The 22,713-nt window shown below is 47.0% G+C and overlaps 1 protein-coding gene across 2 annotated transcripts in view; it reads left to right on the forward strand.

The window, feature by feature from the left end:
- KIAA0586 (KIAA0586 ortholog) overlaps window positions 1–22,713 on the forward strand; it is a 234,614-nt gene that overhangs the window by 61,777 nt on the left and 150,124 nt on the right. For both annotated transcript variants that reach the window (XM_069733299.1, XM_069733306.1), the window contains 8 exons: window positions 757–795; window positions 5,156–5,373; window positions 7,139–7,211; window positions 9,426–9,683; window positions 11,497–11,674; window positions 19,117–19,308; window positions 21,372–21,556; window positions 21,800–21,916. In XM_069733299.1, the coding sequence (XP_069589400.1) occupies window positions 757–795; window positions 5,156–5,373; window positions 7,139–7,211; window positions 9,426–9,683; window positions 11,497–11,674; window positions 19,117–19,308; window positions 21,372–21,556; window positions 21,800–21,916 (1,260 nt within the window). The remainder of the gene's footprint in view (window positions 1–756; window positions 796–5,155; window positions 5,374–7,138; window positions 7,212–9,425; window positions 9,684–11,496; window positions 11,675–19,116; window positions 19,309–21,371; window positions 21,557–21,799; window positions 21,917–22,713) is intronic.

Genomic DNA, 22,713 nt, shown 5'->3' on the forward strand with positions numbered 1-22,713 from the left:
AGGAGCACGGGGCCCGTCTCAGGGCTCACACCGCGCAAACCCCCTCTCGTACCTCCGGGAGTTCCACACACTATCCAGCCAGCTCCTCCTGAGCCGAATGTCCTCGCTCCGCGTCCTCCACTGCCGAAGCGTGCGGCAAAGAAAATGGCCGCCGTCTCCTGCAAACGCTGTCCTCCACCTGGGCCTTCCTGATCCTCACCCGACCGGAGCCGCACTTCGCACCTCCTCGGAAGCCGGACGCCTCCAGGTGCCCAGGGGAACACCGCGATACCCGGGGAAATCCTCTTGGGTAAAATAATAGCGGGTTTTAAATCAGGATTATGGGAGCTCCAGCCAGACACGTCCTTCATGCTCCACTAGATCGCCACGCCCCCCAAGCTACTTCCAATTTGCAAGAATAAAATAAGCAGCATGAGATTTCAGAAATCTCTTCCAATTTTTTTTCTGGTGTTAAAATGCGCAGGGAAAAAAAAAGAAAACATGGCAAAAACGCAACGCGTGAACATAGCCTTAGAGATATATTTGATAACAAATTTGTTGACTGTTTCAAATGATAATTCAGTGTGAATGCAGCTCTGTGCTATAACACAGGTGGTAATAGGGACCTGTACAGGATAAGTAATCCATTGCATTCAAAGCTAATCCCTCCATTGGCACCCTAAATTTGTAATGATTTTATTAGTAAGATCCAGGCTACGATTTCATTGTACATTCACAATTTTACAAAATGTTTCATCTGTCCCCTTTTTCTTTAAGGATGCAAAGCAGTGGAAAACTGAAGACCTAGATCTGCAGGTACCTACTTCTTTTTTTCGTGCTGTATATTTCATAGGGGCAACTATTCAAAGGTTTTTGGCTGTACAGGAGCACTCAACCTACAGCAATCTCTCCTGACTTCCATCCTGTCCCGTACACATGAAAGTTCTGCCTCACTTAGCTTACCCTGTGTTCTCCGGAAGATAAGCCGCCACCAGAAAAGTCTGGCATCGAGAGATTTCTGTTAAAAACTGGATTTTCCTGTTAAAAATTGGATCCGGTTGCCGGATTCGGCCATTTCTACCTGCTTTTCATACGTTTTTTGCCGGATCAGTCATGCGGTTTTCCGCTGGACAGAAAAAAATGTTGCTCTGGACGTTTTCTCCGTCCGCCGGAAAACTAATTTTTGACGGATCCGGCAAAAAAACAGATGAAATGTTGGGACATGAGGCGCAATCCGGAGCTAATACAACTCTATGAGAAAAAACGGATCCAGCGGAAAAAAAAAACGGATCCGTGTTATTTTTTAATTTGCTGGATTGTGCCTGATGCAAAAAACCTGATGTGTGATGCAAAAAACCTGATGTGTGATGCAAAAAATCTGATGTGTAATGCAAAAAACCTGATGTGTGAAAGTAGCCTTACATAACGAATTATATATATACGGTATCGGGAAAAAAAATTACATGCAGCAAGCAGGCGGCGCCTGTGCTGCCGCATGATCGCATGTGTACTGTGCAGTTAATTCTTTTATGTAATGCTATAAATTCATTAGAAAAAAAATGTGTCTGAAAATGGCTATCTGCGGTCCGAATAGCTGCTACTGCACAGGCATCGGCGGTGCCATTGTAACACAGGTGCTAGGATGCAGTGACACAGAGCAAAGGGGTAACGGGAAAACAATTACTGGTTTAATAGGTACAGGGATAACCTCCTCGCAGGGAGCAATAGGGGATAAATGAGGTGAAGGCAAAGGGGTACAAATGAAGAATAACTCAAGATGGCAGTTTATAATGTCAAGTTCACTTAGCGTAACTCAGATGTCCTTCTTTATTCCTGGGTCGGTTGGCTGGCTGCCGGCTGAGGCCAGTGCAGAGTTCTTCAGGCTTCCCCGCCTAACAAGTTGGTCCCTATTCTAGCGGCAGCGGGCAGTCTCCGGTCTGACCCGCTGAGCCCCTAGTCTGTTATTCTGCAGCGCAGCAAAGAGTAACCCACTGTGATCCTCCACTCAGCCTACATTCTTCAGCAAGCCCGATGAGGTTTGAGAGTCTTTGCTGCACCTGACCGTAATCGCTGCTGTGCGGCCTATCTCTGCCCGCGGCCCAGCGCCGGTCCTCCCTGGCTTCCCTCTGGCGGGAAACCCCTCTCTTTTCCCACGCAAACCCTCTTATACTTCTCTGGCTTCCCACTCCCCCTCTACACAGGTCAAGGGTCTGCTCCATCCTAAATCTCCTCCCCCCCCCCTGCAACAGAAGGCCCGGCCCCAGCAGTTCCGGACCCGGTGCCCTGTCAGCACCCACAGTCCGGCCCTTTCCTCTGCACCATCTTAGAAGAGGATTTTTTTTTTCTGTAGCAAGATGGTGCCACCTGCGCAGTAGCAGCTATCGAATCGCCGATAGCTACTACTGTGCAGATGCCTTCGGCGCCATTTTCAGACACTTTTTTTTTTTTTCTGATGAGTTTATAGCATCATATAAAAGCTTGAACTGCACATTACACATGCAATCATGCTGCAGCATAAAATGTGAGGCAGGTCAGTGAGGAATCAGTAACCTGTCAGAAGCCATACACATGAATACCTAATTAGAGCACCACTTGAAGACAACCTAAACCCCCCCCCCCCCCCCCACAGGCCGCCCCAAAGCACGAGCGTTTCATTAACTCAGAACTGAAAATAAAGATTAAACAACAACCACAAGATGGATTTCATCACCAGGTATCCTTGTAATCAATGTAATGGCGCCAACCTGACAGTGTCTGTAGGTTAGTATATGCCTCTATTTACACCCAGCTATTTTTCATTCATTGACCAAACCTGTTCATCATGACTCTTTTGTATCTGCAAAAAAAGTCGCAAACCAGGATTATGTACCTGGCATTTATCTGCACTGATAATATTGTGATTTATCAACATCTATGATCTACCATGGGTCCTACTCCAACTGCGGAATGAACAAAGGACCCCTTTAATCATATGATGTCTCATTGGATTTATGTGAACTAGCAGAACTTTTCTCCTTATCACCAATGAAAAACGGATTATATTATTATTTATTTATATCGCACCATTAATTCCATGGTGCTGTACATGAGAAGGGGTTACATACAAAGTTATAGATATCGTTTACAGTAAACAAAATTACAATGATAGACTGGTACAGAGGGGATAGGACCCTGTCCTTGCGAACTTACATTCTACGGGATAATGGGAAAGAGACAGAAGGTCGGGGTACAGCAGCTCGGGTGGTGGTGATGCGGCAGCTTGGGGGTGGTGGTGAGGCGGGAGAATGGTTATTGCAGGCTGTAAGCTTTCCTAAAGATATGGGTTTTCTGGTTCCGTCTGAAGGATTCGAGGGTGGTGGATAATCGGACGTGATGAGGTGTGGAATTCCAGAGGATGGAGGATATTCGGGAGAAATCTTGGATGCGGTTGTGTGAGGAATGAATAAGTGTGGAGGAGAGTAGGAGGTCTTGGGAGGATCGGAGATTACGTGAGGGAAGATAGTGGGAGATTAGTTCAGAGATATAGGGAGGGGACAGGTTGTGGATGGCTTTGTAGATCAGTGTTAGTAGTTTGAACTGGATTCATTGGGGAATTGGGAGCCAGTGGAGGGATTTGCAGAAGGGAGAAACAGGGGAGTAGCGAGGAGAGAGATGGATTAGCCGAGCAGCAGAGTTGAGGACAGACTGGAGTGGTGCAAGGGAGTTAGCAGGGAGGCCACAGAGGAGGGTGTTGCAGTAATGGAGGCGGGAGATGATGAGGGCATGCACAAGAGTTTTAGTAGGTTATGGGCTGAGGAAGGGATGGATTCTGGCAATATTTTTGAGTTGGAGGCGACAGGAGGTGTCAAGAGTTTGGACGTGTGGTTTGAAGGACAGGGCAGAGTCGAGAGTTACTCCGAGGTAGCGGATTTCAGGTGCGGGAGAGAGCGTGATGCCGTTTACCATAATAGATAGGTCGGGTTGGGGAGATATGCGAGATGGAGGAAAGATGATGAGTTCGCTTTTGTCTACATTGAGTTTTAGGAAGCGAGAGGTGAAGGAGGATATGGCTGATAGACACTCTGGGATTCTGGACAGCAGAGAGGTGACATCTGGGCCAGAGAGGTAGATCTGAGTGTCGTCCACATACTGGTACTGGAATCCATAAGACTTTGAGTTGTCCTAGGCTAAGGGTATAGATGGAAATGGGGGAGGGGGGCAGGACAGAGCCTTTAGGTACACCAACAGAGAGAGGTCGGGATGAGGAGGTAGTGTGGGAGTGGGGAACGCTAAATGTGTGGTCGGAAAGGTATGAGGCAATCCAGGACAGGGCAAGGTCTTTGATGCCAAGGGAAGAAAGAATCTGTAGCAGTAGGCAGTGGTCAACTGTGTCGAAGGCAGAGGACAGGTCAAGAAGGAGGAGAACTGTCTGTTAGCTTTGGCTATGAATATATCTAGATTATTTCAAATTATACTCCAGAGATGAACAACACTCTTGAACATGAGATCCTGTTGCTATATACATATTGCAGGCTGGGTTATGGGGAATTGTGTGATTGGCGCCCTGACATGCCCCCGATGACGCGGAGTGCGTCATCTCACATACAGCGGTTGCTATTGGCTGGGAATGGTATTCCTCTCCATCCCAGCACTGAAGCGCTGACGTCACACGCTGACCTTTAAAACTAGACAATGTGCCTGAGACCACGTGACACGCAGATCAGGGGTCATCGGTCATTTTTTTGCCCATACCTCTATCTACCCCAAGCATTACATACTGATGAGCCAACGGAAATAGAGCTGAAATGTGTAGGGAGAAGATTGTGGGAGCTGACACGAGCAAGGTGTCACTTGGGTACTGCCCTTGTCAGAGTGGGAGTCTTGTATAATATGTCATATGCATCTTTTTATATATATATATATATATATATATATATATATATATATATTCTCAAGTTCAATTAATGGTTAAGATTTAGGGTACTCAGTGCATTATACACAGATTGATTGCCAGGAGTCTACTATGGCATGACTTCTGCTACTGTTGTAAGCCTATGCTGATATACGAGTGTTGGGTCCAGGCAAAATTGGCAACCTTGGTCAAATTAAATCTCATATGTATGGCCGTCTGTAGACTACTCTTTTGCAAAATAATAGTAATAATCCACCTCTAGAATAACAACATTTCTTCCTGTAGCCCAGGAAGAAGCTTACATATTCAGCATCACTATCTAAATCGCCCGTCATCTGGAGAAAAGCCATTAATCCCCCCAAATCAATGTGTGAAGATGCAGAGTGCATCCTAAGAGAAGTGCAGAATAAAAGGAAAGTGCTTGAAGACAATTTAGAGGCAGTTGCCCGCGCCAATGATTGGGCACGCAGATACACCCTAATCAGCACTTTGGCAACAGACAGGTAACATCCCGATTGTAATTGTACTGATTCTGTCTTTCAGCAGTTGTAATATTGAGTCTTAGCTCTATTGACATAATCCGTGCTATTCTGTACTGACACCCCATTTTTATTTTCCACATAAAAGGTGTATATGAATAATATATTTCTATATATTGGGGAAAATACTGTAAGTATTGGATACACTGCCGATTTTGCAAGTTTTCCCACCTACAAAGAATGGAGAGGTCTGTAATTTTTATCCTAGGTACACTTCAACTGTGAGATAGAATCTAAAAATAAAAAAAACAGAAAATCCCATTGTATGATTTTTACATAATTAATTTGCTTTTTATTGCATGAAATAAGTATTTGATCACCAACCAACCAGCAAGAATTCTGGCTCTCACAGTCCTGTTAGTTTGTCTTTATGAAACCCTCCTACTCTCCACTCATTACCTGTATTAATTGCACTCGTTTGAACTCATTACCTGTATAAACGACAGCTGTCCACACTTTCAAATGAATCACACTCCAACCTCTCCACCATGGCCAAGACCAAAGAGCTGGCTAAGGACACCAGGGACAAATTGTAGACCTGCACAAGTCTGGGAAGGGCTACAGGACAATAGGCAAGCAACTTTGCAACAAGGCAACAGGTGTTGGCAAAATTATTAGAAAATGGAAGAAGCACAAGATGACTGCCGATCTTCCTCAATCTGAGGCTCCATGCAAGGTCTCGCCATCTGGGTGAAGCGTGATACTGAGAAAGGTCTGGAGTCAGCCCAGAGCTGGGATCACAATCTCAAACATTACCGTTAGTAACAAACTGTACCTTCATGGATTAAAATCCTGCATGATAAACAAGGTCACACTGCTGACTTCAGCACATGTTAAGGCCTGTTTGAAGTTCTCTAGTGACCATCTTTATGATCCAGAGGAGGCATGGGAGAAGGTCATGTGATCAGATGAGACCAAAATAGAACTTTTTGGTATCAACTCCACTAGCAGTATTTGGAGTAAGAACAAGGATGAGTACAACCCCAAGAACACGTCCCAATCGTGAAGCATGGTGAGGAAAACATAATTCTTTGGGGGCGCTTTTCTGCAAAGGGAACAGGACGCCTGCACCGTATTGAAGGGAGGATGGATGGGGTTATGTATCGCAAGATTTTGGCCAGCAACCTCCTTCCCTCAGTAAGATTATTGAAGATGGGTCGTGGCTGGGTTTTCCAGCATGACAGTGACCCAAAACACACAACCAGGGCAACCAACGAGTGGCTACGTAAGAAGCATTTGAAGGTCCTGGAGTGGCCTAGCCAGTCTCCAGACCTGAACCCAATAGAAAATCTTTGGAGGGAGCTGAAACTCAATGTTGCCCAGCGACAGCCCCGAAACCTGAAATATCTGGAGAAGATCTGTATGGAGGAATGGGCCAAAATCCCTGCTACAGTGTGTGCAAACTTGGTCAAAAACTACAGGAAACGTCTGACCTCTGTAATAGCAAACAAAGGTTTCCGTATCAAAATAGTCCTGTTTTTCTATTGTATGAAATACTTACTTAATGTAATTAAATGCTAATTAATTATGTAAAAATCAAACAATGTGATTTTTCTGGATTATTTTTTAGTATTTTGTCTCTCACAGTTTACCTACGATAAAAAAAAAAACAGATCTCTCCATTCTTTGTAGGTGGGAAAACTTGCAAAATCGGCAGTGTATCCAGTACTTATTTTCCCCACTGTAGTTTGAATTTCTTTAATTTTATTTATTCAATTTTTTTTCTCAGTGATGTAACAGAGAAAATTCGACTTCAGAAGCTTGTGGACTCAATGATTACTGAAATCACTGCTGAAGTTCAGGTTAGTCATACACCAGCATATCCGAGACATTTTTGATTGGTAAATCACAGTTGGTTTATTTGGATGAGTACTGTTCCCTTCTTTTCTGTAAGCCACTAAGTTTGCGGAGACTCCTGACAAATAAGTATCTTTCAGCATTGAATTGCTTTAGTCAACTAACTGTGTGCGCTGGGTGAAGAAGAATGATGATACAGTGATGGTCGTACTAGAGGGACACAGAGATCTGGGAAGAATCTAAATCTGGCGTCATAGTTAAATAGGTACTGAAAAACTCCCAGCCTAACAGTGTCATAACTCATTAAGAAGTCTGTGTACCGTTCAGTGATGGTGACTGTACAGACCATAGACTTACTATTGAGCCTGTACACCGACCTGTGATGGAGGATGTACAGATAATGGACTTACTATTGAGCTTGTACACTGCCCTGTGATGGGGGATGTACGCACCATAGACTTACTGTTGAACCTGTACACTGCCCTGTAATGGGGGATGTACGGACCATAGACTTACTATTGAGCTTGTACACTGCCCTATGATGGGGGATGTACGGACCATAGACTTACTATTGAGCTTGTACACTGCCCTGTCATGGGGGATGTACGGCCATAGACTTACTATTGAACCTGTACACTGCCCTGTAATGGGGGATGTACGGACCATAGACTTACTATTGAGCCTGTACACCGACCTGTGATGGGGGATGTACAGATAATAGACTTACTATTGAGCCCTTACACTGCCCTGTCATGGCGGATGTACGGACCATAGACTTACTATTGAATCTGTACACTGCCCTGTAATGGGGGATGTACGGACCATAGACTTACTATTGAGCCTGTACACTGCCCTGTCATGGGGGATGTACGCACCATAGACTTACTATTGAGCTTGTACACTGCCCTGTCATGGGGGATGTACGGACCATAGACTTACTATTGAGCTTGTACACTGCCCTGTAATGGGGGATGTACGGGCCATAGACTTACTATTGTGATTGCACACTGCCCTGTAATGGGGGATGTACGGGCCATAGACTTACTATTGAGCTTGTACACTGCCCTGTAATGGGGGATGTACGGGCCATAGACTTACTGTTGAGCCCGTACACCGCCCTGTGATGGGAGATGTACGAATGATAGACTTACTATTGCGCTCGCCGCTCGTACACCGCCCTGTCATGGGGGATGTACGGACCATAGACTTTACTATTGAGCTCGTACACTGCCCTGTGATGGGGATGTACGGACCATAGACTTACTAATGACCCCTACACTGCCCTGTGATTGGGGATGTACGGACCATAGACTTACTATTGAGCACGTACGCTTCCCTGTGATGTTGGATGTACGGACCATAGACTTACTATTGAGCCTGTACACCGCCCTGTAATGGTGGATGTACGGACCATAGACTTACTATTGAACCTGTACACCGCCCTTTAATGGGGGATGTACGGACCATAGACTTCCTATTGAGCTTGTACACTGCCCTGTCATGGGGGATGGACTGACCATAGACTTACTATTGAGCTTGTACACTGCCCTGTCATGGCGGATGTACGGATCATAGACTTACTATTGAGCTTGTACACTGCCCTGTCATGGGGGATGTACAGACCATAGACTTACTATTGAGCTTGTACACTGCCCTGTCATGGCGGATGTACGGACCATAGACTTCCTATTAAGCTTGTACACTGCCCTGTCATGGGGGATGGACTGACCATAGACTTACTATTGAGCTTGTACACTGCCCTGTCATGGGGGATGTACAGACCATAGACTTGCTATTGAGCTTGTACAGTACCCAGTGATAAGCAATGTACGGACCATAGACTTACTATTGCGCTCGTACACCGCCCTGTCATGGGGGATTTACGGACCATAGACTTTACTATTGAGCTCGTACACTGCCCTGTGATGGGGATGTATGGACCATAGACTTACTATTGAGCACGTACGCTTCCCTGTGATGGGGGATGTATGGACCATAGACTTACTATTGAACCTGTACATCGCCCTGTGATGGGGGATGTACTGACCATATACTTACTATTGAACCTGTACATCGCCCTGTGATGGGGGATGTACTGACCATATACTTACTATTGAGCCCATACACTGCCCTGTGATGTGAGCCTGACCTCCCTAGAGACTTTATATCTCTATATGAATCATTTCCCTGATATTTTTTTGTGATTGTATAATTTCCAGGATGAAATGGCGAAAGAAGACTCAAGGAAAAAGAAGGCAGATGAGCGCTGTAAAGAGTCTGCTGTGAGGAAAAATGCGGGAAGTGCCAAAGACATAAAAGACAATAGATATCGGGACATCAAAGCTCCAGCGGGCAGCGTGATGAAGAGTACAAAGCTTTCATCTGGGGCCCCGACCAAACCTCAGTGTAAGAAGAGTGGAGAGAAGCTCGCAGGGCCAAGCGGAAGAGTCTTGTCAAAGAAAGATGGAAGTTCAAAGGTGAGATCCAGAGAGACCTGACCATGCAAAGGTTCTTCTACTCATGTGTTCTCCTCGCCTTTATTCTTGGTTCTTTCTCACAATGCTTTTTAGAGTGCAAACACATTACATGTACATTTTTTTTTCCTCCATGAGATAAGCCGCTGCCCAAGGCATTAAGCTACAATTTACTTTTCTATTCATACTTAGATCATGTGCGTGTTCACTTATAGGAGTTAGAAGTTTTCCAGTTTTGGAAAACCCCTCTTTTAAAAAAAAAAAAAAAAAGCAAAAAAAAAAATATATATATATCCTTTACTCACCCTCCCCAGGTCCATCTCAGTGTCGACACCACTGGTCTCAGTGTCCGTTATTGTCTGCAGTTCTGACGGGACATCACCAGCGCTGCAGCCAGTCAGTGAGCTCTGCAGCTTGTGTCATTAACTAGGTCAGATCCGCTGAGCTTCAATTAATGGCTGCCGCGCCAATAACATAATGTTAATAACAGAGCTGAGAGCAGCAGTGAAAACTGCACTGGACCTGGGGAGGATGAATCAAGGTTTACAAAAAAAAGATACATACAAACTTAGGCCGTGTGTGAGGGAGTATCCGGGAGTGGCGGCCATTACACAGTTAGCCACCGGTATGCTTTTTCCATACTCTGGTTATGTCCAGTCGGGGGTTGGAGGATGTTGGCCACCCACAGATCTTATATTGATGACTGATCCTTAGTAACAGTCAATGTCTTTTCTTTCTAATGTTTATTTCTCAGCTTCTTGTATGTGAAGGTTTCTGCAGAACTACTATATTACATAGAAAAAATGTAACAGGCATTGAAGGATTGAGCGAGAGCGGCCGCCAGCAGGAGATGATTTTGGATAATGGTTTTAACTTTAGTTTAGAATTGTCTCCTCCACTTAGGGATCCTGTCTTGACCGGGAAATATATCAGATATTCATAAATGTTTCCCCAGTGTGACATAGAAGTAATCCATCATCACTAATCCATCCAACACTTCCATACAGATGACCCCCCTCCATGCCGAGAATGTTTACATAGCCCCAGCGTGTGGGAAAACTACAGCAGGTAGCCACTAAATCAATGTCAGGCGTCTTACGTTGGCGAATGTTCAGGGGCCCCAGAACCTCTGTGTCACAATCGGAGACTTCGAACCACATTTTATCCGGCAATTTGCTCCAATTTTTGGCTTAAACTAAACCCTAAAAAGCAACGACTCCCAAAAAGACACACATTTTTTTGTTTAACCAATAGTTGAAAAATTGTACATGAAGTTCCAGAAGGGGGTATGGGCAGTCACATTCGGGCGGATTTATTTAGGCTTCACCGCAGAAAATGTGGCACGTTTTTGCTGAACTCCGTATCTGCTTATTTTTGGTGAAGATATAATTTTCTAACTTTAGGTCAGTCTCAAACTTTGCAACGTTCATTAAGTGGTCATCCCCTCATTAATAACTTTGGCGTCATTTACTCACATGATTTTATGAGCCTATAAAATGCAAACGTAGAAAAATTTGCACACAAGTTAAAAAAAATGTTACAAATTCACTGACTGATTTTAATATAACTCATTCTACAGCCAGCAATAGACCGTGAATGAGAGCGGCTATAGGAGGCAAACTGTGCCAAGTTTTTAAGGAGATCCAATTATTAAAATTATTTTTAATCAAAAATGCAAACATTTAAGGAAGAAAACAATGTGTCCCCCAAAGGTGGACAATCCATCATTGACTATTGCATGCCTCTCTGAAGACCTTTCTAGGACCTTTCTAGCATCGTTTTCTATATTACTACTAGAGTTCTCCCTCTTATCCAGGGGCCTGAGAAGGTCAACGTGTCCTCTGTGATGGATGAAGAAATGCTGAACCGAGTGTACGGGACACCTGTCTATCAAGGACACCGCGGCACTCTGAAAAAGGGTCCGTATCTCCGGTTTGGCTCTCCACTTGCCAAGATCAAACCCCAGAGGCCTAAAATTGTGGAGACTGTGAGGGGTAAGTGACTTTAAGCCTTAAAGTGGAAATTGAAGACAAACTTTAGAGAGGAATAATTCTCAGATATTGACCCCCAAAATCGTAATATATTAAAATATTTAACGAATGCACTGATGTCCCAAAGATGGGGCGTGTTCATGGGGCGTTTTTCACAGGTTTTGGTGTGAAAAACTCTAGCAAAACTGTCACCTTCATTCAATAAGGAAACAACATTGCCCTTCACACGGCTGCCGACTCAGTCTGAAAATAGTGCAAATGTGCCCCATTAAATGGGCCTTGAGGTTTTCTCATCTTCATTCTTCATGAGCATATCACTCCCCTGCCTCACAGTTTACTGCTTCATGGTGGTGGGGCTCTCCTGACTGGTTGAGACAGTTGGACTACCCAAAATGTGTGTTCCCTGATACTGCAATCAGGGGTAGCTATGTCTCTGCAGCATCGGAGAGTGTATGGGTATGGGAAGCTAGTTGGATCCAGTGATCTGGCCAGCTTCTGAGTGCAAGCTGAATAGCAAAGAGCTACCCTCCTTGCTTAGGAGACCAGTCTCCTCTGGACGACTGCAGGGGTAACCAAGATAATGAGCTGTAAACAACTCACTTAAAGGTCACACTGTTCTTGAGAACAGAGAAGATTTGTAATAACAAGTAAAATGCAATGTTCCTTGTTTTTACAAGAACTTTTCAATTTTACTAATCTAATGAGAATAATAACTTTTCAGTTACTCTGTGAACCCACAGCAGTTTAAACTGCATTTCTCCTTCGCCACATTGGGGTACACAGAACCATGGGTGTTATGCTGCTGTCACTAGGAGGCAGTTGAGACAAAAAAAGTTAGCTCATCCCCTGCAGTATACACCCTGATTCTGGCTTCCAGAGACCCAGTTCAAGCTTAGTGTCCGTAGGAGGCACACTACGTCTGCTATTCAGACCAGAACTTTTCGGATTTTCTAATTCTTTTTGGACGAAGGGGCGACGGAACCTCTCAAGGCTCCGATCTCCCCGAACCAACAACAGGCGAGCACGGGAGTATTACCTCTCCGTATCCTCTCCTGCGACGTGGGATGCCACTGCCTGAGCTGATTATAGAGGAGACGGGCCCCTTCAAGGACACCGATCTCCCACCCCTCTCTATCAGACGAGCACTGGAGTGGTACCTCCAGTATCCTCTTCTGCAGCCAGGCCATATTGCCGGACATCTTCCCTGCCCACCACGTTTACCCTTGGCTGTTCAGAGGCACTTTTCCATCGTGGCGTCCGTACAGCCCCCACTGCATCACCACTGTAAAAGCGGATGATGGAATGAGGTGGACGGTTCCTCTCCACCCCCCCTTTCAGGGGATGGTGGATGGAGGCTCCCCAACCCTGCACCGTCCTAACTACCCCGGGCACAGCTCTGACCTGCTGAACCATCTCCTTCATATCGGGGTAAGTGCACCGGGAGGGGTCGTTTTTTCAGCGGCGTACGAGGATTCCATAGCGGCAGGGTCCCCACAGAGCTCCGCGGCACATTTCCCGGCGATCCGCGGGTGCGCGCCAGCCGAAGCCATAAATTTAGTCCCCGGCTTCGGCCTTGTGTCGGCTGCATCCCGGTAAGCTCCGCCCACCGCTCGCATCATTCCAGCAGCTCCGCCCCCAGTCCTGGCGCTTCACGCTCCTTGCGTGACTACCTCCCAGCTCTCGGCAGCCATCTTTTTTCCCACTGCAAGTAGCTCTGCCGCCCTCTGCACGTGTCGCCCTGGATGCCGGTTTACTCAGCGCCATCATCTTCAAATTGCGGGACACAGGACCTGGGTAAGGAGACGGCACCAGGTGCTTCCCTGCAGCTTTACCCCACATCGCTTCCGCTAGCAGTGTTTTTTCACTTATATTGGGGTACATCATGTCGCAGTCAAAGGCTAAAAAGACTACAAAGGTACTGTACATACTACCTTTTTCACTGCGTGTACCACCTGCCAGGCTCCTCTCCCTCGGCCTCAAAGCTCCCCTCTCTGCTCAGCCTGTGATACCCAATGTGCCCAAGAGCCCTTCGCCGCTACCGACCCCAGTGTATCTAGCCCCCCTGAGTGGGCTGCGTCACTGTCGCAATCCATGGCTTCGCTGGCCAAAACGATTGAACCCCTCCATGACCCCTCTGGGGAGCGGGGCACTCGTCTACCTGGGTTAAGAGACCCCTCCGTTATAGGTGAATCATTGGCCAGCAGGGGCCGCTCTCACCTGAAGGAGGTACGGACATCCAAAAAACGGATCCGCACTACATCTCCTGAGCATTCACCACGCCATTCAGCCTCTGGTAGCTCCAGTTCTCGCTCGCGATCATGACTCTGAGTATGAGTCTGATGCATCCTTGGACCCAGATTCTCCGGAGTTTCAAGCGACTGTGAATTCCCTCATTGAAGCAGTCAATGATGCACTCAAGGTTGATGATGACCTTAATTCGGCTCCGTATCATGCGGTTTCTTTTACAAGAACCAAGCGATCCCATAGGGTGTTCGCCTCTCATCCGGACATTTTGGAGATAGTCAGGCGACACAGGGAGCGACCGGATAAGCGTTTTACGGGTAAAAGACCCTGGGAACGAAGTATCCCTTTTCCGCAGATCTTGTCAAAGATTGGACGGAACCTCCAATAGTTGATCCACCGGTATCGCGTTTGGCTACCAAAACGCATTTGTCTGTACCTGATGGTGCTTCAATTAAAAATCCCACATGGCTCGCTCAGTGTATGAGGCCTCAGGTTCCTTGCTATTCCCTTCCTTCGCTGCGGCATGGGTCGCAAAAGCAATGGTTTTCTGGGCAGATGCCCTTGCAAAATCCATTCAGGACCAGGCTCTTCAGTCTGAGGCGGCGGATCTCGCCAAACAAATCGCTATGGCTGAAGACTATGTGATGTACGCGTCTTTAGACGCAGCAGACTGTGCGGCAATTGCTGTCTCAGACGCCGTCACCATTAGAAGAGCACTATGGCTTAGAGAGTGGCACGCGGATTCTTCTTCTAAACAGTCTCTGATTTCTCTGCCTCTTCAGAGCGGACGTCTGTTTGGAGAAAAACTGGACCAGCTTATTTCCGATGGTACTGGAGGGAAAAGCAAATTCCTCCCGCAGCACAGGCCTAAAACTGCTTTTCATCGTCCGCAACATTTTCGCTTTTGGCTTTTTCGCAGTAGCCCTTTCTGGTCCTCCTCCACAGCCTCGTCCAGATCAGAACGTTCTCCACGTACAGACAGAGACTCTCGGCCCTCATACAGGCCAAATCAGTCCTGGCGAGGTAAGCCTAGGCAACCCAGAACTACGGGATCCAGGCCCTCCAGATTTCCTTCACAATGACTCGAGGAGTCTTCCGGTCGACACCACCAAAGTAGGCGGACGCCTGCTTCTCTTTCAACATGTCTGACGAATGGGTCAGAGACCTGGTTTCTTCCGGTTACAAAATAGAATTCATCGCCTCCCCTCCAGCTTGTTTTTTTCCCTCTCGTCTTCCAAGTTCAGGAGTTTAGTCTCGCGCGCTTCACCGCGCCATGAAGTCTCTCCGCCAAAGCGGGGTCATTGTTCCGGTTCCAGAATACGAGAGATTCAGAGGTTTTTACTCAAACCTCTTCGTCGTTCCATAAAAGGATGGGACGGTGCACCCTATTTTGGATCTAAAGCTCCTAAACAAATATGTAAAGGTTCGGCATTTCAAGATGGAATCCCTCCAATCAGTCATCTCCTCAATGGAGCGAGGAGAATTTTTAGCATCAATAGACATCAAAGATGCTTATCTCCATATCCCAGTCTTCCCGCCACATCAAAGGTTCCTGCGTTTTGCCATCCAAGAGGACCATTTTCAATTCACGGCCTTACCCTTCGGCCTTGCCACCGTGCCCAGGATATTCACAAATGTCATGGTGGCGGTCATGGCCATTCTTCATTTCCGAGGAGTGGTCGTGTTGCCATACTTAGGACGGACCTTTGATCAGGAGGTCGTCTATCAGGCCTGCGAAGCAAGTGTCCGCATTACCTTGGATGCCCTTTCACACCTGGGCTGGCTAATCAACTTAGACAAGTCCTCCCCCGTTCCATCCCGACGAATCTCCTTTCTAGGCATGATCCTGGACACGTCCAAGGGGCTGGTCCTACTTCCTTGGTCCAAGGCCCAAGCGCTTCAACAGGAAACCCGGACACTTTGTTGTCCCTTCCCTCATTACATTCGTTTTGCCATGAGGATCCTGGGGAAAATGGTGGCCGCAATGGAAGTGGTTCCCTTCGCCCAACTGCATCTATGTCCCGTACAACAGGCTCTATTGGACAATTGGGACAGGTGTCCCTTATCCCTCGATCGGCTATGTCCTCTGCCCCCGCAGATCAGGCAAGCGCTCGAATGGTGGACTTTGGAGTCATCTCTCTGCCAGGGAAGGTCTTTTCTCCCAATTCACTGGCTGGTGGTAACTACCGACGCTAGTCTCCTCGATTGGGGAGCGGTATTTCGCCACCACACTGCCGAGGGACGTTAGACGATTCGAGAGTCGAGACTTCCGATAAACATCTTGGAGATTCGAGCGATCAGATTTACCCTGAGACCCCTGAGACATTTCCACTTCCTCCTTGCGGGTCACCCAATTCAGATTCAATCAGACAACGTCACAGTTGTGGCGTACATAAACCATCAGGGGGGTACCCGCAGCAGGGCGGCGATGCGGGAAGTCTCTCACATTCTCCACTGGGCCGAGCACAACCGCTCCACCATTTCTGCAGTACACATTCCAGGCGTCGAGAACTGGGCAGCGGACTTTCTCAGCCGTCAACGTCTCGCCTTGGGGGAGTGGGAACTCCATCCGGAGGTCTTCCAGCAGATTTGTCTTCACTGAGGGACTCCGGACGTGGATCTGATGATCTGATGGCATCCAGACTGAACGCAAAGGTTCCCAACTTCATAGCGCGTTCTCGGGATCCTCAAGCCATCGGGGTGGACGCACTGGTATTCCCATGGCATCAGTTCCTTCTCCCGTACGTATTTCCTCCGCTTCCTTTACTACCGAAGGTAATCCGGAAAATCAAGATGGAGGTGGTTTCTTTGATCCTAGTCCCCCCGGATTGGCCACATCGCACGTGGTACGCAGAGCTCGTTCATCTCGTATCCGATGTTCCCTGGCGGCTACCAGATCGCCCAGATCTGCTTCGCCAAGGGCCGATCTACTACCAGAACTCAGGGGCCCTACGTTTAACGGCGTGGCTGTTGAAACCTAGATCCTAACTCAAGCTGGTTTATCCCAACAAGTCATTGCCACTATGATTAGCGCTCGCAAGACGTCTTCCGCTCGCATTTATCACCGCATCTGGAAAGCCTTCTTCTCATGGTGCAGGCTCCGTGGACGTCCTCCTCTCGCCTTTTCTATTCCCTCCATTCTGGAATTTCTCCAGTCCGGCTTGGATTCCGGTCTGGCGCTCAGTTCTCTCAAGGGTCAGATCTCGGCATTATCCGTGTTGTTCCAACATAGGATTGCTGCTAACCTGCAGGGCAGGACTTTCGTTCAGGGGGTCTCTCATGTGGTACCCCCCTAGAGAAAACCGTTAGAGACTTGGTATCTCAATTTGGTTCTGAGTGTTCTTCAGGAGTCCCCTTTTGAACCTCTGCAGGATGTCTCGCTGATTGTCCTCTCCTGGAAGGTCGCCTTTCTTGTGGCAGTAACCTCTATCGGGCGAGTCTCAGAGTTGGCCGCCCTCTCTTGTCAGGCGCCCTTCCTTTCCTTCCACCAAGATAAAGTAGTCCTACGTCCATCTCCGTCTTTTCTTCCCAAGGTGGTTTCATCCTTCCACCTTACTGAAGATATTGTTCTTCCCTCCTTTTGCCCACAGCCAAGACATAGGGTTGAGAAGGCCCTTCACACCTGGGACGTGGTAAGGACCCTCAGGAGGTACGTTTCTAGGACTGCCCTCTTCCGCAAGTCTGACTCCCTCTTTGTGCTCCCAGAGGGTCACAGAAAGGGTTTAGCCGCCTCTAATGCCACGATAGCCAGATGGATTCGATCAGCTATTCAAGAATCTTATCAGATCAGGGGCAGACCTTTCCCGGCGGGGATTAGGGCACACTCAACTCTGTCGGTGTGTGCTTCCTGGGCCATTCGGCACCAGGCGTCGGCAGAGCAGATTTGCAAGGCCGCAGCATGGTCCAGCCTGCATACCTTCACGAAGCACTACAATATCCACACTCAATCTTCTGTGGATGCGGCCCTTGGCAGACGTGTTCTGCAAGCGGCTGTTGCGCATTTATAGTCAGTTGGTACACGGGAGTTATTGGGTTATATTGTTCCCCACCCAGGGACTGCTTTGGGATGTCCCATGGTTCTGTGTCCCCCAATGTGGCGAAGGAGAAATAGGGATTTTTGTGTACTCACCGTAAAATCCTTTTCTCTGAGCCACTCATTGGGGCACACAGCACCCACCCTGTTAGCCTTATGGCTTGTTTTCTTTATGGCTCTTTGCTTACTCTGTCATGTTGTACTCTGATATTGTTATGTTATATGTTGTTAAAAATCTCCTACTGCTTTTACACTGAACTGGGTCTCTGGAAGCCAGCATGAGAGTCTACACTGCAGGGGAGGAGCTAACTTTTTTTGTCTCAACTTAGTGTCAGCCTCCTAGTGACAGCAGCATAACACCCATGGTCCTGTGTCCCCCAATGAGTGGCTCGGAGAAAAGGATTTTACGGTGAGTACACAAAAAAATCCCTATATCCGTGTCATCAAATATTCTTTGCGTTTTCAATGCATATTCGTTACGTGTGAGCATTCCCTTAGACCAGAGATGGGCAATTATTAATTTTCCCGCGGGCCACATGAGACATGTGTTTATAAGAAAAGCAAACCAGTAAATCATGCAGCTCCTGTAATCCAGCCCTTGTACGTTAATAAACAGCTCCCAACACAATATGATGTCCCTGTAGTATGATCTTTCCACACGGTATGATGTCCCCACACAGTATGATGTCCACATACAACTCCCCACACAGTATGCTGTTTCCACATAGTATGAAGTCCCAACAGTCCCTCAACACAGTTCCCCACTCAGTATGATGTCACCACAGTCCCTCAACCCAGTTACAGACAGTCCCTCCACACAATATGATGTCCCCACACAGTATGAAATCCCCACACACTTCTCACACAGTGTGATGCCTTCACAGTCCCTCAACACAGAATATCGCTACACAACCCCTCCCATGAAGTATGATATTTCCAAAAAGCCCCTCACGCAGTATGATCTCCGTTCCATCATTGTATTCACCTATATCTGCATCCCAAGGTGACTGCAGACGTGAGCCCCAAGGCTGGACAACCTCTTTATTGTCCTCTAAGCTTGCATACAGACCTTTCAGTAGCACAGTATTAGCCTGTGTCTGCTGGTAACTTACATGGAGTCTCCTGTCTGCAGTACATTGTCAAAACACATGACTTTTGGATTTTGCAGGTGTCAAGCTCAAATCGGCTAAAATACAGACCGCTTCCCCTGATATGGAGAGAGTAATTGTAAAATCCCGATCACCTGAGTCTACTGTATCAAAGAGTTATGAGCCTCAGTATGCATTTGTTCCGTCAGGCGAAACGCAGGCATCTGACACCCCAATGCGGGGGCACCTCATCGAAATGGCTATTCCACTGGGTAAGAGCTGTGCAGGATGGTTTATTACAGGGGACGTCCACAGGACTTGCCATATCGGTCTGATAGATGATCGCGTGCCCGGCTGTATAGCCGGAGCATGTTAGGCTAGGTCTCCTGTCACTGTGAATGGGGGATCATATGCTCCATTCCGATCATCTATTAGACATGTGGATGTGCCATATATGTCTGTCGTGAGACAAACCCTTTACATTTCATACTGTTCTCTGACAGCTGATTGATTGCTATGGCCAGCTCCCAGATTTTTTTAAGGATAAGTATAATTTATTCTGAAATAGTTATTCCTTATTGCCTTAGTGTAGATATTTCAGACTACAACCTCTGACTGTGAAGCAAGATGGAGAATGAGTCCCTGTGAGGTTATGGAGGCGGCATATTGTACACGAGAACTGTAGATGCTTTCATATAGCTCTGAACTTGGGTGACCCTTTCAAGTTTTCACTTATTTTTTTTCCCATATGGATTTTGACAGCCCTTTAATCTTCAAACGATAGAATATTTCCATCTTCAAAGAGCGACTTGTTTTGAAAATGGCCGTGCTCCTTGGTACGAGCCCTCCTCATGGGTCCGCAGCACTGACATCAGACAAAAGACAGAGTCCTGGGATCTCCGAGATCCACCCCACCCTCCCTGATTTATCCACAAATCCCTCACTGTTTGTATAGCTGCTCTCCTCCATGTGCAGTCATCCTGCAGGGATTACCGCTCAGTATTGGCTGCATTTAATATCATTTCAGCTGGGGTTATTTATGGAGATTGTTAGCCAAGCTTAAAGGGATTGTCCAGGACGATGGATTCTATGAACCCTGTAGGTCATCAATATGTTAGGCCTGAACAACGCCTTTAATCCTTGGAGATACATCCACAACTAAGGGGGTTATCTTTCTAAAATAACTCTTCATTAGTAGCTTGCTATTAATGATGAGCGAATGTGCTGGGATAAGGTGTTATCTGACCATACTTGGGGGGCTAACCGAGTATCTTTGGCGTGCTCGAAAAATATGTTCTAGTCCCTGCGCCTGCATGTCTCGCTGCTGTTCGAGATTCGCAACACATACAGGGATTTCCTGTTTGTTAGGCAATCCCTGCATGTGTTATGACTAGTGAACAGCTGCGGGGCATGCAACCGTGAGGACTCGAACATATTATTCAAGCATGCCGAAGACACTCGGTTAGGACCTGAGCATGCTCAGATAACACCTTATCCCAGCACGTTCACTCATCACTACTGTATATATCAGTGGTAGAAGTCTGCAGTCTCCCTTTAAAGTGAATGTCCCCCTTTGAACACTTATAATAGGAGCACTTTTGCGTTGTGTAATACATCTTTACATCAGTCAGAACTTTTTTTAATCAAAGCTCCAAATCCTCCTCTTGGATTTATAATTAAACACTATGTGTACCTCTTTGGAAGCTATTTTTTGGTTCAATAAAATGCATTCATTTTGTCAAAAAATCATTTTTGTAGTAGGGTTCCATTAAAAATGTACAACTCTTTGGCTTCTACATCCTCTATGTATAACTGTACAAAACAGAGTGTTACCAGTATTCTAAAGATTTAATTCTGATCTTTATTTTTCAAAACTTCTCCTGATCTAAGTGGATTTACGACAACCTCATTTTTCAGCTCATCTTTGATGTGGTCATATATATCAGCTTAGAGTATATTAGGATCAGAAAACAAACATTAGAAACCCTGCAGTCAGATAGAGTTCCCTGACAGATTCACTGTTAACTCTTTCTGCAGTTTATGTTCAGTGAATCACAGAGGCCGTAGCAGGCAAATAGTTAAAAGGAAGGAGGGGTCTTATTTTCTTTCTTCAGCAGGGCACCCCTCTTCTGCTTCTGTGAAGGGGGGCGGGGGGATAAAAGGTTGCACTCTTAAAGACTGACAGTCCGGATTAGCGTCATGGTTGTGTCGTTCGTCCGGACTGTGTGCTCTCTGCTGCCATCATCGACGGCTTTGCACCTCAACCTTCAGAGGAGCGCAGGAACAGGCAACCAGCTGCAGAGGTGTGCTCATTATTTATATTGATTTACTGCAGGGAGACCGCGGTTTGGGAGGGCTACTCCATTACCATCCGCTGTCATCCTTGCCCATCCGCAGCCTGTAGTGAACATTTCCATTCCACCAATGCCACCGAAGCCTGCGGTGGAGGTTGTGAAACCCAACATCGCTGTGGTTGAGATAAAGTCTGAGAAGAAGGATCCCCCACAGCTTAGTGTGCAGGTACGTGTCACATACCACATGGTTTTGTAGCATGCATGTTTTTTTTATATCTCCGATGATGACTACATGTGATGATTGTGAGCAGCGGTCAAGTGAACACTGTGTTGGTAATGGCAGCCATGATTCTGAGGTCCTGTAGTGGTGTCCGTCATCTGGATGACGATAATTACAATCTATCCACTTGGGAGTAATGGTCCATATAACATAAATGATGCTTCTCATAGCACTTTTTTTTTCTTCCAGGTGTTACCTTGCGTTGATATAGACAGCATTACCAGTGACAGCCCGGTGACGTCCCATAGGACCTCAAGTCCGGATCCACCACCTCGTACACCCAGTCCTGTCAAAACTGATATACAGGTACGGCTGTCTGAAACATACAGCCCTTATCCCTTCAGCAATGTTTCACACATCCAACATTCATGGTCCAGATACTGACCGCAAAATTTGGACTGGCGGCAGGTCACATGACCCGAGTTCAACATCGTTATGAGGCTGTAGCGTTCGGATCACGAGGGTTGTTATATAATAATAGAGCAAAGGGTTGTTCTATGATTTTCTTTTTCGGATCTCACCGCTCCGCTACCTTCTAGCTTTCCTCTTTGGCAAGTGGAGATTGCTTGTTCAGACCAATGGCATGGCTGCACCACTGGTCCGACCTGAGCGCACTCCCATTCTGCAAACAGTGGCAACTTGGTCTCTTCAGGACAGGGGCCCAAGGCAGGGTTGGGTTCAGTAATCTGGCTGGCTGAAGAGTGTCACCAGCAGGTTATACAGCATGAAGCCTGCAAGCGGCATTTGCTCCTTTCCTACAAAACCAGCCATTCTGGGACTGCAAGGTGGCCACAACCTTCACAAGAAGCTGTAAACTACAGAATTAAAAATCTCCTGTTTTCCCTTCACCCATGACAGTACACCTGAGAGAGGGATCCGCCCAGCCAGTGCAGGAAATCTACTGAAATAAAATGGCGGTACCTCCCTTGCTTCGGTTGGGTTTCCTGTCCTGACGGGGACCCTCGTGCTGAAACCCGGGGTGGGTTGAAGGTTTATCCAGTTACTCACCTACACCTGTCCCGGCTCTAGAAGAACAGGCAGAGCGCCTGTATCCCGGCTTTCAGGTGGTGGAAGCGATGTCCTGTGGGGCCTCGACGTACGTG

Source organism: Ranitomeya imitator, chromosome 1 (genome assembly GCF_032444005.1).
Source record: "Ranitomeya imitator isolate aRanImi1 chromosome 1, aRanImi1.pri, whole genome shotgun sequence".
Taxonomy (NCBI): Eukaryota; Metazoa; Chordata; class Amphibia; order Anura; family Dendrobatidae; genus Ranitomeya; species Ranitomeya imitator.